We start from the raw sequence: 13,002 nt of genomic DNA, 5'->3' as shown, positions 1-13,002 counted from the left end.
AGGCCACTGGGGGTGTCTCACCACTGGGGACAGCAGCGCTCAGAGCATGCCTGATCTGGAGGTACCTAAACCGTTCTGTCTCATTCAGTTGGTATTTAGCCTGTAATTCCTCAAATGTCAGCACCCTATCCTTACCCCATATATCGCGAACCTGCGTTATACCAATTAAGTCCCAGCGATCAAACCCCTTGGTCTTCCAGAGCATCCCCAACATCTCAGAACTCCACAAGGGAGTAGCCAAAGTCAAGCGACCAGCCCACTTAAGGTCCCTATTGGCCTCATGCCACAGTCCGGTGGAGATCGAAGGAGGCCCCACCAACGGGAATCGACCACGCTTCGCATATAGAACACTGGTATACTCACCCCCGGAACTTGACCGCAGTCCATCGCATAACCAGGATCCACCGGCGAGCCGTAAATAGTGTGGTTTATGGGGGACAGCTGCGACGCCCAATAATATTTCCGAATGTTAGGCAGACCAATGCCTCCGTCGTACCATGGCAACATCAATTTCGACAAGGCAAGGCGCGGCCTCACCTCCCACAGGAGGCTAAGCTGTAAAGACTCAATCTCACTAAAGTACGACTGTGGCACAGGGTCAAAGGAGTTCTGTAGAGCATATAGGAATCGTGGGAGTGCCATCATTTTAAAGAGGATGTCACGGCCCAATAGGGAGAGTGGGAGCGTTTTCCACCGAGCGACCTCTGACCGGAGTCTAGCTAAGGGGGCAACAGATTCAATCGGAAGCGCACCTTGGGACCACCAGAGATCTGGATCCCTGGATAGCGAAAGCTAACCGACTCCAATCTCACAGGACAATTTTCAGGTATTATAGGGGGGTCTCCGCTCAACACAAAAAGGACGGATTTCACCCAATTGATCGCGAAACCAGAATACCTGCCAAAAATGGCCAAAACGTCCATAAAGACAATAAGGGAGCTGCGCCGGGAGGTCAAGTATAGCAAAATATCGTCAGCGTAAAGCGAAATCTTGTCCTCCCAGTCTGCGGTCCAACGCAGCCCCCTGATCGAGCGGTCCCACCGCACCCAGGCCGCCAGCGGTTCCAAAGCCAAAGCGAATAAGAGGCGAGAGGGGGCATCCCTGTTGTGTCCCCCTTCCAATAGAAAAGTCACGCGACCTATGGTTATTCACGACCACGTGAGACGTAGGGGCCGAATATAAAAGACGGACCCAGACAATAAACACAGGGCCAAATCCCAGCTTCGTCAAGACCGCAAATAGGTCAGGCCACTCCACGCGGTCAAAAGCCTTGGTGGCGTCAAGTGACAACAAAACTGCTGGTTCATAGACGTGATACGCGCCCACCACCACTCCATGCAAACAACGGAGATTAAGTGCGGTGTTACGCCGATGCATAAAACCGGACTGATCCGGATGGATCAAGGTCGATATGACCTTAACCAACCAGGTGGCTAACAATTTGGCCAGAATCTTGGGCTCCGCATTCAAAAGAGAAATAGGGCGGTACGAAGAGCAATCTAATCTAGGTTTACCCTCCTTATAGATTACAACAATGTTGGCGACTCATTGGTCGTACGGCAGGATCCCCCGATCTCGGCATTCCATGCACATATCCTTCAGATACGGGGCCAATCGGTCTGCATGTGGCTTAAACAACTCAATGGGAAGGCCATTAGGGCCTGAAGCCTTACCAGAGTGGACCCCCCTTATAGCCATTGCCACCTCATCGTCGGTGAGGGCGGAGTCTAGTAAATTCCTATCATCGTCTGTCAAGGCGGGCATCGGTATGTCGCTAATCATGTCAGCGTTGTTGACCTCTGTAAACGTACCATCCGCAGTGTATATCTCCTCATAATATTGTGCAAATTCCTGAACTATCGACAGGGGATCCGACGTGACCGCGGGGCCCACATTCAATTCCGGGACCAAACTAGACCCCCAGTCACCCTTTTCCAACCAGGCGATCAGATTCCCCGCCTTGTCACCGTGCTCATAGATCCTACTCTGCGTTGAGGCGTGTTGCGCCTTCGCGCCATCACGCGTCATAGACTTGTATTCTTCCCGGAGTAGCATGAGGCGATGACTCGCCCCAGGGTCGCTCCCCGAAGAAGCTGCGATTTCCAAGGCCACAAGCTCCGCCTCTACTCTATCCAGTTCCTCCCTCCTCTTCTTCTTCTGTCCGGATACTAGGGAGATGGCCTTTCCTCTTATTACAGTCTTGTACGCCTCCCAAAGAGAACACCTCGACGTGACCAAACCTACATTTTCGGGGAAAAAACTTTCTGTGACCCGCTTAAGTTCCTTTTTTACCACAGGGTCCTTCAGACACCATGCACTTATGGGAGCTATTCTACCAACATTGCCCTGCCCCAAGCACAACCGAAGCCAAATCGGCGAGTGGTCAGAGATCCCCCTCGCCAAATGGGCCACTTCACTAATTAAGGTCGCCTGAGCCGCCGGCAAAAGCACATGATCAATTCTGGAGAGGGAATGGTGCGCCGCGGAGGCATGTGTATACTCAGTAGCGCACGGGTGTTTGAGACGCCAAGCTTCTAGCAACCCCGACATGGAAATGAAGTCGGGTAGCCACCTACGAGAGGGCAACAACACACGGGAGGGGCGCCTATCCAGTTCGCCATCCATGACTGCATTAAAATCCCCGCCCAACACCATAATACCGACGGGCAGTGTGAGAAATATCCGACCTAAGTCACAAAACGTGTCAGCCTGAAATGCCGGGGGGACATAAATAGACACAAACGTGACCGTCCTACCCTCCCAGAGACCCGATACACCAATATAGCGACTACGATTGTCAGACCAAGTAGATCGGATCGTGAAGGGAAAGGAGTTCTTCACTAGTATACCCACTCCCCTAGATCCAGAGGTGAAACCAGCGTGAGCGACTAGCTTATACCCTCCCCTGTGCAACGCCATACATCGCTTTCCCATTAGATGCGTTTCCTGCAACAAAACGACATCCGGCAAGTGCCGTCTGATGAGTTGACTCACCATAGTGCGTTTTATCTTATCTCCCAACCCGTTCACATTCCAGCTAAGGACAGAGAACCCCAGGCCCTGTCTAGCGGCAGCCATGCATCCTACCAATAATAAACAGGAGATCCGAAGGCCCCCTTAGCAATCCCTGGTCATTTACAACCAACAAATCAACACATAAAATTCCCCAACAGCCAAACCCCCAACCCCCCACCCTGCACCCCTGCATACAGTGAACGCACATCCCCAACTCGCAGTGTGCCTGTCTCCCCCACTAACTAGTATCTAAAGGTAGAAAAAACGGAGGAGGACCTTACCACAGGCCGCCCGCCCCAACCACTCCAAACCAACCATTGCCCCCCCCCCCCCCCCCCCAACCGGAACAGTCACATCTAAAAAGAGTCTTGATCAAAATGAAATAATAGAGAAAAAATTATCCAGAAGGGGGGTTGGGGGGGAGAAATAACGAACAGCCCCAACCAGGCCCCCTGCACCAGTAATAGAATGAGTGCGGCTTACAGTCGCAAGCAGTATGCTATTCTTTGCTATCCGTTCGGGCCTGAGCCCCAGAGTCCGATGCTTCCACACGGTCCAGCCAGTCCGAGGCCACCTCAGGGTTATCAGAGAACCAAGTCTTTCCGTCATGTTCGATCCTCAGTCGCGCGGGATACAGCATTGAGTATTTCACCTCCCTGTCTCTCAACCGCCGCTTTACGGACATAAAAACTTGTCGCTGTCTCTGGACCATCTGTGTGAAGTCTGGGAAAAACAACAGCGAAATGTTCTCGTAGGCCAACGGGCCCGTGGACCTCGCCGTTTGCAAGATGGCGTCCCGTTCACAAAAGTTCAAGACCCGAGCAATGATGGGACACGGAGATGCCCCGACCTTCAGGCGGCCTCCGGGGATCCTGTGTGCTCTCTCAACAGTGAAAAAATTACTAAGGCCCTTCGGCTTGAGATGGTTCAGGATAAGGTCCTCGACAAAGAGGTCCGGGGTCGCCCCTTCGGATTTCTCCGGAACCCCCAAAATGCGAAAATTATTGCGACGTGCCCGACCCTCATACTCCTCGAGCTTGCTATCAAATTGATGCCGGGCCACCTTGAGGTCGGGCACTTCCTTCTGGAGCTCGGAGACGTCCTCGAGAAGACTCTTGTTTTAACCTCCAAGTTCTTGACCTTCTCAGTAGTTTTGGTGAGGTCAGCCCTGAGGAGGCCCACCTCAATTGCGACAGTGTCCAGTTTTGTGTCCATCTTGCCCAAGGAAGATTGGACCCCAGTGATCACGGCCATTAGGTCCTTCATAGTGGGGTCGTCACTGACCGAATCCCCTTCGGTACCTCCAGCCGGAGGTCGTTTGGCATCACTGGGGGACCCCTTGGAAATGGCATATTTATCGATGCGGTTCGACTGGACCTGTCGATTAGTTTTTGAGATCTTCTGCTGAGGCTTTTCGGAGTCTCTCGATGCCATCTCAAACGCAAATGCGGGCGAAACCCACCACTCCTCAATCGAGTATGGGTTGGTGCTGCGATGGTCGAACTCCAGGCCAGGTTGAGAGGCGCACGTCGTCGCGACCCGTATGCGACAGAGCAGGACCCGTCCGGCCACTTACTGTCTCTGTGGCTGATGTTGTTGCACTCCGTCCCGGATGGTTCCTGAGCCGGGTCCCCGGTCTCCGAGACTACAGGCCCCAATTTTCCCGGCGACGATATTCGGTCGCCACAGCCACCAAATGAACCAGAATTTCGCCGTGTCTCAGGCGCTGGTCCCCCACCCGATGGTAGGGACGGGGCTCAGGATAATGTGCCGGATAGTCGGTCAGGATGTGGCGGCCGGCGGAGCCGATGCTCAAGCGGCTATCTTGGTCGCTGGCTCGACTCCTCTCCCCCCTCACTGCTTTTTTAAACACAGTTTGACGATGGGGGCCATAACTCTCCAAGACCTAAATTTTCAAAGACCTCTTTCAAACAACTATTATAACGTGTCTTTCCTTTCTGCATGTTAATTTCTGCCAGATATAATAATCCAGAGTATCATTTGTGGTGGTCCGAATCTTATGGCAGAATTTTAAAAAGGTCCCCTTTCTGGCCAGGTTTTGTTTAGCCGGGGCAAACTCAAGCCTTTATTTTTGCTGGTAAGGCAGATCTGGGCAAATGAAATACACGTTTGTACATCTTTATCAGAAGAGTCTCCAGGAGTTTAGTACCCCACATAAGCATCAATTTACTTCAATAGGATATACCAGGTAAGAATTTAGATTTTACTGCAGCTAAAAGTGGGCTCAGAGTAGGTTCCTGTAGTCTTTTAAAAAGGGGGTATAAATGCAAAGGTTAGGGCCTTTCTCTTAATAATGTCATTCTTTGGGACAAACGATGCCCATGCATCTACAGTGAAACTTAAGTAATTGTAGGTGGATATTTCTTTTATGGGCCAACAATTGAGTAGCTGTTTGGCCTGTTTCGTGATATGCTTACGGAGCGAAATCACCTTAGTCTTGTTGAGGTTAAATTCCAGGCAGTTACCCATTATGTACTCTGTAAGATTGGTAATCAGTCTTTGCAGGCCCAGTCGAGTTTTGTTCATCAGTAGTAGATCGTCCACGCAGAAAACTTTTGATATAGATCGACTTCCCAGGTTGGGTGCATGGGAGGCCACCATGTCAAGGTCAGTTGATAGATCAGAGATGTATAAATTAAACAGGAGTGGCACAAGCGCACAGCACTGTTTCAGCCCCATTGATGTTGGTACTTCCCTTGGCCTAATCCTAATCCTAATGGCCTTCAATAGCTTCTGTGGTATGCCAGATAGTTTAGCCCACAGCTTTTCACTTGATAAAAGGCAGCTTGGAAATCATTACATTTGTGAGGGTGCCATTCTTCTTTGTGAACCCTGTTTGATTTATTGGGATTCTTCATGTGCTGATTGCCCATTTAGAGAGGTTGTTTAATAATAGGGCTAAAAAATATTTTAGGTCCTCATCTAGCCGGGCTATGAAATGGTAGATGATTGTGGAGGATGCCTTACCACCTTTGAAGATGGGATGGACAATAGAGCCTTGCCAATTCTGCAGGATTATCCCTACTTGAAGGATTTTGTTGAATATTATTGTTAAATACTTTGCCCAAACTGAGGAGCTGCATTTCAGCATGTCTTGTGGGATGGCCTTGCGGCCTGGTGCGCAGTTGGGACGTGAGCCCTCTATCACTCTTATAATAGCTCCAGTTGGATATTATAATGCTTCAACTCTGTGCGGATTGTCACTTCCCGTGGATATTTCAGGTCTCGTGTAATCTGCTCAAACAGCCTTGCTGATATTGGCATTGTTAGCCGCTAGTGGACCTTTTTCTAGGAAGTTAATGATCCTCCAGAGCCTCCTCACTCCTCAGGTCACTGCTAGTAGAGGCGCATAGGAGCCTTTCCCAAAAGTTCTCATCTTTACTTCTTTTTAGAGCCCATACCTCTTTTAAGACTTCTACGATCCTTCCTCAAAGATCTGAGTAGCACAGGATTTTGAGGCCTGGGCTTTTTTTGGCGCATAGTTCCATTGATCTTCGACTTTACAAGGAGTATATTTTAGGCAAACTAGCACTCCTTGTTCCAAGGATGTTTGTGCCTTTCAGAGGGTGTTCAAGTGGGTACTTTTCTGGTATTCGCTTAGTGAAGGATGCCCATGCCGTTAAAGGATTTCAGTCATTTTTGAAGACAACTTTCAGAGATTCTAGAGAGGTTTTAACTACTTATTGGATGTCATCGGAGCCCCATTTTAAAAACTTCACATTTTCTGTATTTTCTAGCTCAAGCAGATTTTTTGCGGGGCCTACCCTGTCAGGCTCGGCCCATGGCCATATGTTCTGGGGCTGATGGTTGCTTTTTTATGGTTTCTGGTCCTAAAATCAATTACGTTGTTATGCATAATAACTCTCACCATAGTATAATCTAGGTATGAAACAGTTTTGCCTGAGGCCCTTGTCTAGGGTGGAGTAATGTCGCTCTGAAATCTTCCATTCAGTGTGATCAACCCTGCATATTCACAAATTCTTGATAATATCTTATCTAGCTTATCCGGCCGCACCTTATTGGTGTGTATTTGCCATTGTATAGCCCGGCAAAAGGGGCCCTCCTGTGCCCTCCGAGGCCACTTCTGGTTCTGGAAAAGGTTACGGTTGAAATCAGCAGTAATTATTTTGTTGGATGCTGCATTCAAACTTTTTAGTTCTAATAGGTAGTCTGACAACTTTTCCACCATGGCTTTCTTATCTCTGGGCTTGATGTAAATATTTAGGAATATTAGAGAGGAGCTTACTTGCCAGGAACAGCCTTCCGGAAGCAGGGCTAATATCCATAGTTCTTGCAGGTCCAGCATTCACACTTTTATCGAGGAGTCTGAACCAATATACTGATAGTCCACCCTTGGCCCTTCCCTATTTTATTGCTTTCTAAACGGGTGTCCAAAATTCCACGAATGCAATTAGGGGAATGCTCGTTGGGTCCCATGTCTCCTGAAGAAGTATTATGTCAAAGTTCTTCCAATATTGTTTCAGTTTCGTGTACTCTTTCTTTGCTGCGAGACCCCCACATTCTAGGAACATTCTCATAATTTGTTATGCTCTGAAATTGTGTTCATGGGCTCCACTGAACATCAATCTGGGCTCATACCCTTGACAGGGCCAGAGGAAGCCAGCTCAAATTTGCCAATTTGTCCTTTCTAACTGTCTCCACTACTGGATCAGCATTTATTTTAATTGTTAGGCCCTGCCTCCCACATGATGTTAGCCCTACCTACTGCATCTCGGAGTATGAAAGAGGCTGGTCGCTTCTCCTTTAACTACTTGTTTTGTTTCAGCAGTACGTTGAAGTAGAGTTGTTCCTGGACTAATGTCACTTTAATGTCCCAGCTTCTCAGCTGCTGTTTTATCGATAGGATTTCCGTGTGTAATCTTGGCTCATTAAACGTGACCAAGGTGGGCTCCGTGACTTGGTTTCTATGGGATGAGAGGAATTTTATTGAGAAGATATCAGATGAGTTCCACCTGGGACAGGCCTGGTAGCTCTTTGATCAACCTTAATATGATTGAACGGTTTGAAATATCATAATACCCTCTCGAGGGATATTTAAGAACCCACAGCAGGCTTGATTTTCTACGTATTCAACGCCTCTGGTGCATTGGCAGAGAAGTCCTTATCTACCTGCGTCACAGGCCTACTGGTATCCTCGTTCTGGCTTTTCTGTGGTCGTGTATTCTCCTATTTAGACAGAGCAAGGTTTCAAGGTACTTGGGTTGGAATGGTTCCACCCAGCATCCTACTTCCATATGTTGTACTGCATTAAAGAGATTTCTGTGACTTATCACATCAATTCTACTTGGGAAGGTTGCAATAGGCAAAGATTCAAGGACCATGAGCTTCAAGATTCAAGAACAAACAGAGCATCCACCCTACGCCCTGTGTTCTGGGCCTCACCTTCTTTTATAACCATTTTACTGCGCATCCTAGCGGTATTTCATTTGCTGCCTTTTCTATCACTCTTCGGGGTTGCTGTGTTCCAAGGTATGAACTCCGTGCTTGCGAGCCTCCAAGAGTTTTAATAGGGTAATCTCCTCTGAGACCATTCAGTTTTTGCTTGACATGCCGTCAGTTGTATTTTGCAAAAAACAACAGGTGATGGACAGAATGCAGAACAATGTCATACATTCACCCCAGTACAGAGATCTGGGCCTAAATCCATCGTTTTTTTTGCTCACCATGCCATTCCAGTTTGAACCCAGCCATCTGCAAATCAGTCTTGACCCTGTGCCCCATGGGAACAGTCCAGCCCGAACTGCCAAGCCAGGTCCTCCCTGGACTGGAAACAAGCATCCAAGGACCGGTTTCGGACTTTCAGCCCTCATCAGCCTTGATAGCTTGATTCCAGTGGCATGGAGAGCACGGGACTCACGTCTGAGCATACCCGTCTCACTCGGGGTGATAAATGCAAAAAAACAGGTGATGGACAGAATGCAGAACAATGTCATACATTCGCCCCAGTACAGAGATCTGGGCCTAAATCCATAGTTTTTTTGCTCACCATGCCATTCCAGTTTGAACCCAGCCATATGCAAATCAGTCTTGACCCTGTGGCCCATGGGTACAGTCCAGCCCGAGCTGCCAAGCCAGGTCCTCCCTGGACTGGAAACAAGCATCCAAGGACCGGTTTCGGGCTTTCAGCCCTCATCAGCCTTGATAGCTTGATTCCAGTGGCATGGAGAGCACGGGACTCACGTCTGAGCATACCCGTCTCACTCGGGGTGACAAATGCAAAAAACAGGTGATGGACAGAATGCAGAACAATGTCATACATTCACCCCAGTACAGAGATCTGGGCCTAAATCCATAGTTTTTTTGCTCACCGTGCCATTCCAGTTTGAACCCAGCCATATGCAAATCAGTCTTGACCCTGTGGCCCATGGGTACAGTCCAGCCCGAGCTGCCAAGCCAGGTCCTCCCTGGACTGGAAACAAGCATCCAAGGACCGGTTTCGGGCTTTCAGCCCTCATCAGCCTGGGTAGCTTGATTCCAGTGGCATGGAGAGCACAGGACTCACGTCTGAGCATACAATTGTTGTTTTTGCATTTGTCACCCCGAGTGGGATGGGTATGCTCAGACGTGAGTCCCATGCTCTCCACACCACTGGAGTCAAGCTATCCTGGCTGAAGACGGCTGATAGCCAGAAACCGGTCCTAGGATGCTTGATTCCGGTCCAGGAAAGACATGGCTTGGCAGTTCGGGCTGGACTGTTCCCATGAGGCACAGGGTCAAGGCTGATTTGCATATGACCATGTCTGAACTGGGGTGGTGTGGAGTGCAAAAAAACGATGGATTTAGGCCCAGATCTCTGTACTGGGTGAATATATGACATTGTTCTGCATTCTGTCCATCAATTGTTGTTTTTGCATTTGTCACCCCGAGTGGGATGGGTATGCTCAGACGTGAGTCCCATGCTCTCCACACCACTGGAGTCAAGCTATCCTGGCTGAAGACGGCTGATAGCCAGAAACCGGTCCTAGGATGCTTGATTCCGGTCCAGGAAAGACATGGCTTGGCAGTTCGGGTTGGACTGTTCCCATGAGGCACAGGGTCAAGGCTGATTTGCATATGACCATGTCTGAAACGGGGTTGGGTGGTGTGCAACAAACAATGGATTTAGGCCCATATCTCTGTACTGGGGTGAATGTATGACATTGTTCTGCATTCTGTCCATCAATTGTTGTTTTTGCGTCAGTTGTATTTTGGCCATCTGTCTTCCACTCTGCCTCGTCCTTGGATAGAATCAGCGCAACCTTGGCACTGGTATGTGCGCACTCCTGGTTTTACTACTGCAACAATCTGGTCCAGGCTACCTACTCCAATAGTTATGACTTCCACCCCGTTGCTGGACTCCCATGTGCATGTGGTTGTTGACATCATCTTATCCTCCTTCTTTGCTGTGGTTTTTAACTTTTGTTAAAATTTCATTTAGTAATGAGGGTTATTGTGCCAATTTGTTGATGACCTCTCTGCAAGTACACATCGTGAAGTTTGTGCGTTTGTGGCCTGTACCCATGATGTTACATTTGTTAAGATTCTGCAGTTTGTCATCAATACCTGAGACCAACACCGCTAAAGTATTTAGCCGGTCAGCCTGTATATCTATCTTTTCTGTGTGATGGTTAAGCACTTTCACTGTTACCTGTATTGTGTCCAAAATTGTTCACCAAAGCTTTGAGTCTGTTGTGTCACCCGTGCAATCACTTCGCCCAGTCACATTCTTCAATCGATTACCCAGGGGGCTTAGGTGCCCTGGTACTGGCGAGCCGTGAAAAGGTTTCCCACTTTGGTGGTGCATATACCATGGGGAGTACTTCTTGTCTGTGTTTTGATCGTGGTCTTTTCCCAATGAGAGGGCCTTTTCAACAGATGAGGCTAAGTAATAATGGGTTTCCTTGTATGCTGGAAATGACAACAGCATGTTGAGGTGATTAGAGTATGCATCATCCTTTAAAGGCATGGAATGTTTCGGGTCATCTTAATAAGGGGGTCAGCGTTAGAAAGAGGGCTCAAGCTAATTACCTTTATGGGCGTTTCCTCAGTCGACCTCACGAGAGCGGCACAAGTTATACATTGGCTCGTAGTTTGCAGCTCCTGGGACCTCAGGATATGACTGGTTGGCTGTATAGGAGTGCTGTTTTTAATAGTTAACTATGCCATATCGCTTTTTTTAGCCATGTTGCACAGCAGCCTTTTCTGTTGTGCAATATGGTATATAAAAATAAAAAAGCATGGGTGAAGTAACACGAGGGAGGTATGGGGGAGGAGGGAGGGAGCACCAGACCAGACCAGACGGGGCAGCACCACTGGGTGGGAGGTGAAAGAAGAAATAGTACCTCAATCATAGTGCAAGCAGCGGATGGGCACTGATTAAGTGAAATCATCTGTGCTTGGTCCATGCTCCAAAGAAAGGAACTGGAAAGAGTTGTTTGGTGTACCACTCTCCAATTTATTCTTTGATTATCTTTTTAAAACATTACTATCAGCCATTGTAATATACGTTTTTCCTATTCCTGTTTGTATTTTATTCTACAGAAATATTTTGCACCTCACGTATTTCTGATAACTATATATTATATGTTTAATGTTTTTTAATTAACATTTTGTTCTCTTGATGTGGAAGTAAGACTATCACTTTCTTAAACAATAACTAATTGTTGTGAACAGGAAAAAGATCAAAATCACAATCGAAGAGTACAGTCAAGACTTTGATTTGGAGACTCCCATTCCTTATTTGCTATCCAATAATTGTGCCACAATTCTGATCATTTTCGTATAATACTTTTTAGCCAAAGAAGAAAGGCACCTTTTGAAAAGAGATGATTGATAGTCAAAAAAATCTGTCAAGGCTAACTGTAGCATACTCAAAAGGCCTGATTACAAGTGGCCCATTAAATTGCAGAAAGTAGGCAGTCACCTCTTTGCGCAGGGTTCGCAGCTCTAAGTGGTGTGATGTTTATCGCATCCGGCAATTACGATAAGTTCTCACCGTCCAATAAATTTCAAGAGGCCAAGTCTGACTGAATTTTAACAGGGGAAAAGGCCTGGTTTTTACTATGATGTGGATTTTGTTGTGATAAGCACTAACATTGTATGTTTTTCTCCAAAAAGCCATAATAGGAGATAGAAATTATATCTGTTAAATTTCAAACACCTTGGATGATATCGCAGTCAACGTGGGCTGCTTGTAATCGGGCCCTATTGTAAATTATGAACGATGTTTATAACAACACATGTTTGAATCACATCATATATGTGAGAGCTACAGCATATTTTACATCTGACATTTTGCAGAGTGCCTGCCACTGCTATCTTTCGGTGAATATAGAAAATTGTAGCAATCAATTGTTACTGGATCAGCTAAAAGTAGTCTTACAATGTACTGTTAATGTGCAAAGTTAATTGTCGAAAGTGTGCACAAAGGAGATATTTCTTCTAAATATAAATGCATTTTATTTATTTCAGATCAGAAGCCGGCGTTATGTGGGTAAGTGTTTGTTTAACTCTGTATTTTTGATACTTAAGTATTCTGATTGGTCCTTGAAGTTATGCTCTTAACTCAGTTGTTTCTACAGTGTACAGGGCTTTAAGTGGGCGCACCATGAAGCTTAGTCATGGTGCAGGCTTCAACCCACTCACTGAGAGGGAGGACCTCAGGAATGTTTTAGTTGTTAAGATGGTATCTACTAATTACCCAATGCGTGCAAAAAGGCGTGGTGAAGGGCGCAGTGCAGAAAGTGTAGTGAATTTAAAACTAGCTACAGGGTTCGGCACTTGTCTTTATTCAGGATACTCTGTGCTAGGATTAAAAACAAAAGCAAAGAAGCACAGTGGGAACCATTAGACCCGCTTGTGTTGCTTGGAGATCAACATGTTTCGGACTGTGACACCAATTGGGTAATAAGTATATACCCTCTTAGACCTCTAGACCCAAGGGCTCTTGTGTGTTTGATCAATTGA

The 13,002-nt window shown here is 47.3% G+C and overlaps 1 protein-coding gene across 6 annotated transcripts in view; it reads left to right on the top strand.

The window, feature by feature from the left end:
• MIA2 (MIA SH3 domain ER export factor 2) overlaps nucleotides 1–13,002 on the top strand; it is a 702,601-nt gene that overhangs the window by 224,813 nt on the left and 464,786 nt on the right. For all 6 annotated transcript variants that reach the window (XM_086937351.1, XM_086937350.1, XM_086937349.1 and 3 more), the window contains exon 8: nucleotides 12,508–12,529. In XM_086937351.1, coding sequence (XP_086793477.1) covers nucleotides 12,508–12,529 — 22 coding nt within the window. The remainder of the gene's footprint in view (nucleotides 1–12,507; nucleotides 12,530–13,002) is intronic.

The sequence above is a fragment of the Lissotriton vulgaris genome, chromosome 9 (assembly GCF_964263255.1).
Source record: "Lissotriton vulgaris chromosome 9, aLisVul1.2, whole genome shotgun sequence".
Taxonomy (NCBI): domain Eukaryota; kingdom Metazoa; phylum Chordata; class Amphibia; order Caudata; family Salamandridae; genus Lissotriton; species Lissotriton vulgaris.
Note: the sequence above shows the minus strand (reverse complement) of the source record. Positions and strands in the feature narration are given on the sequence as shown.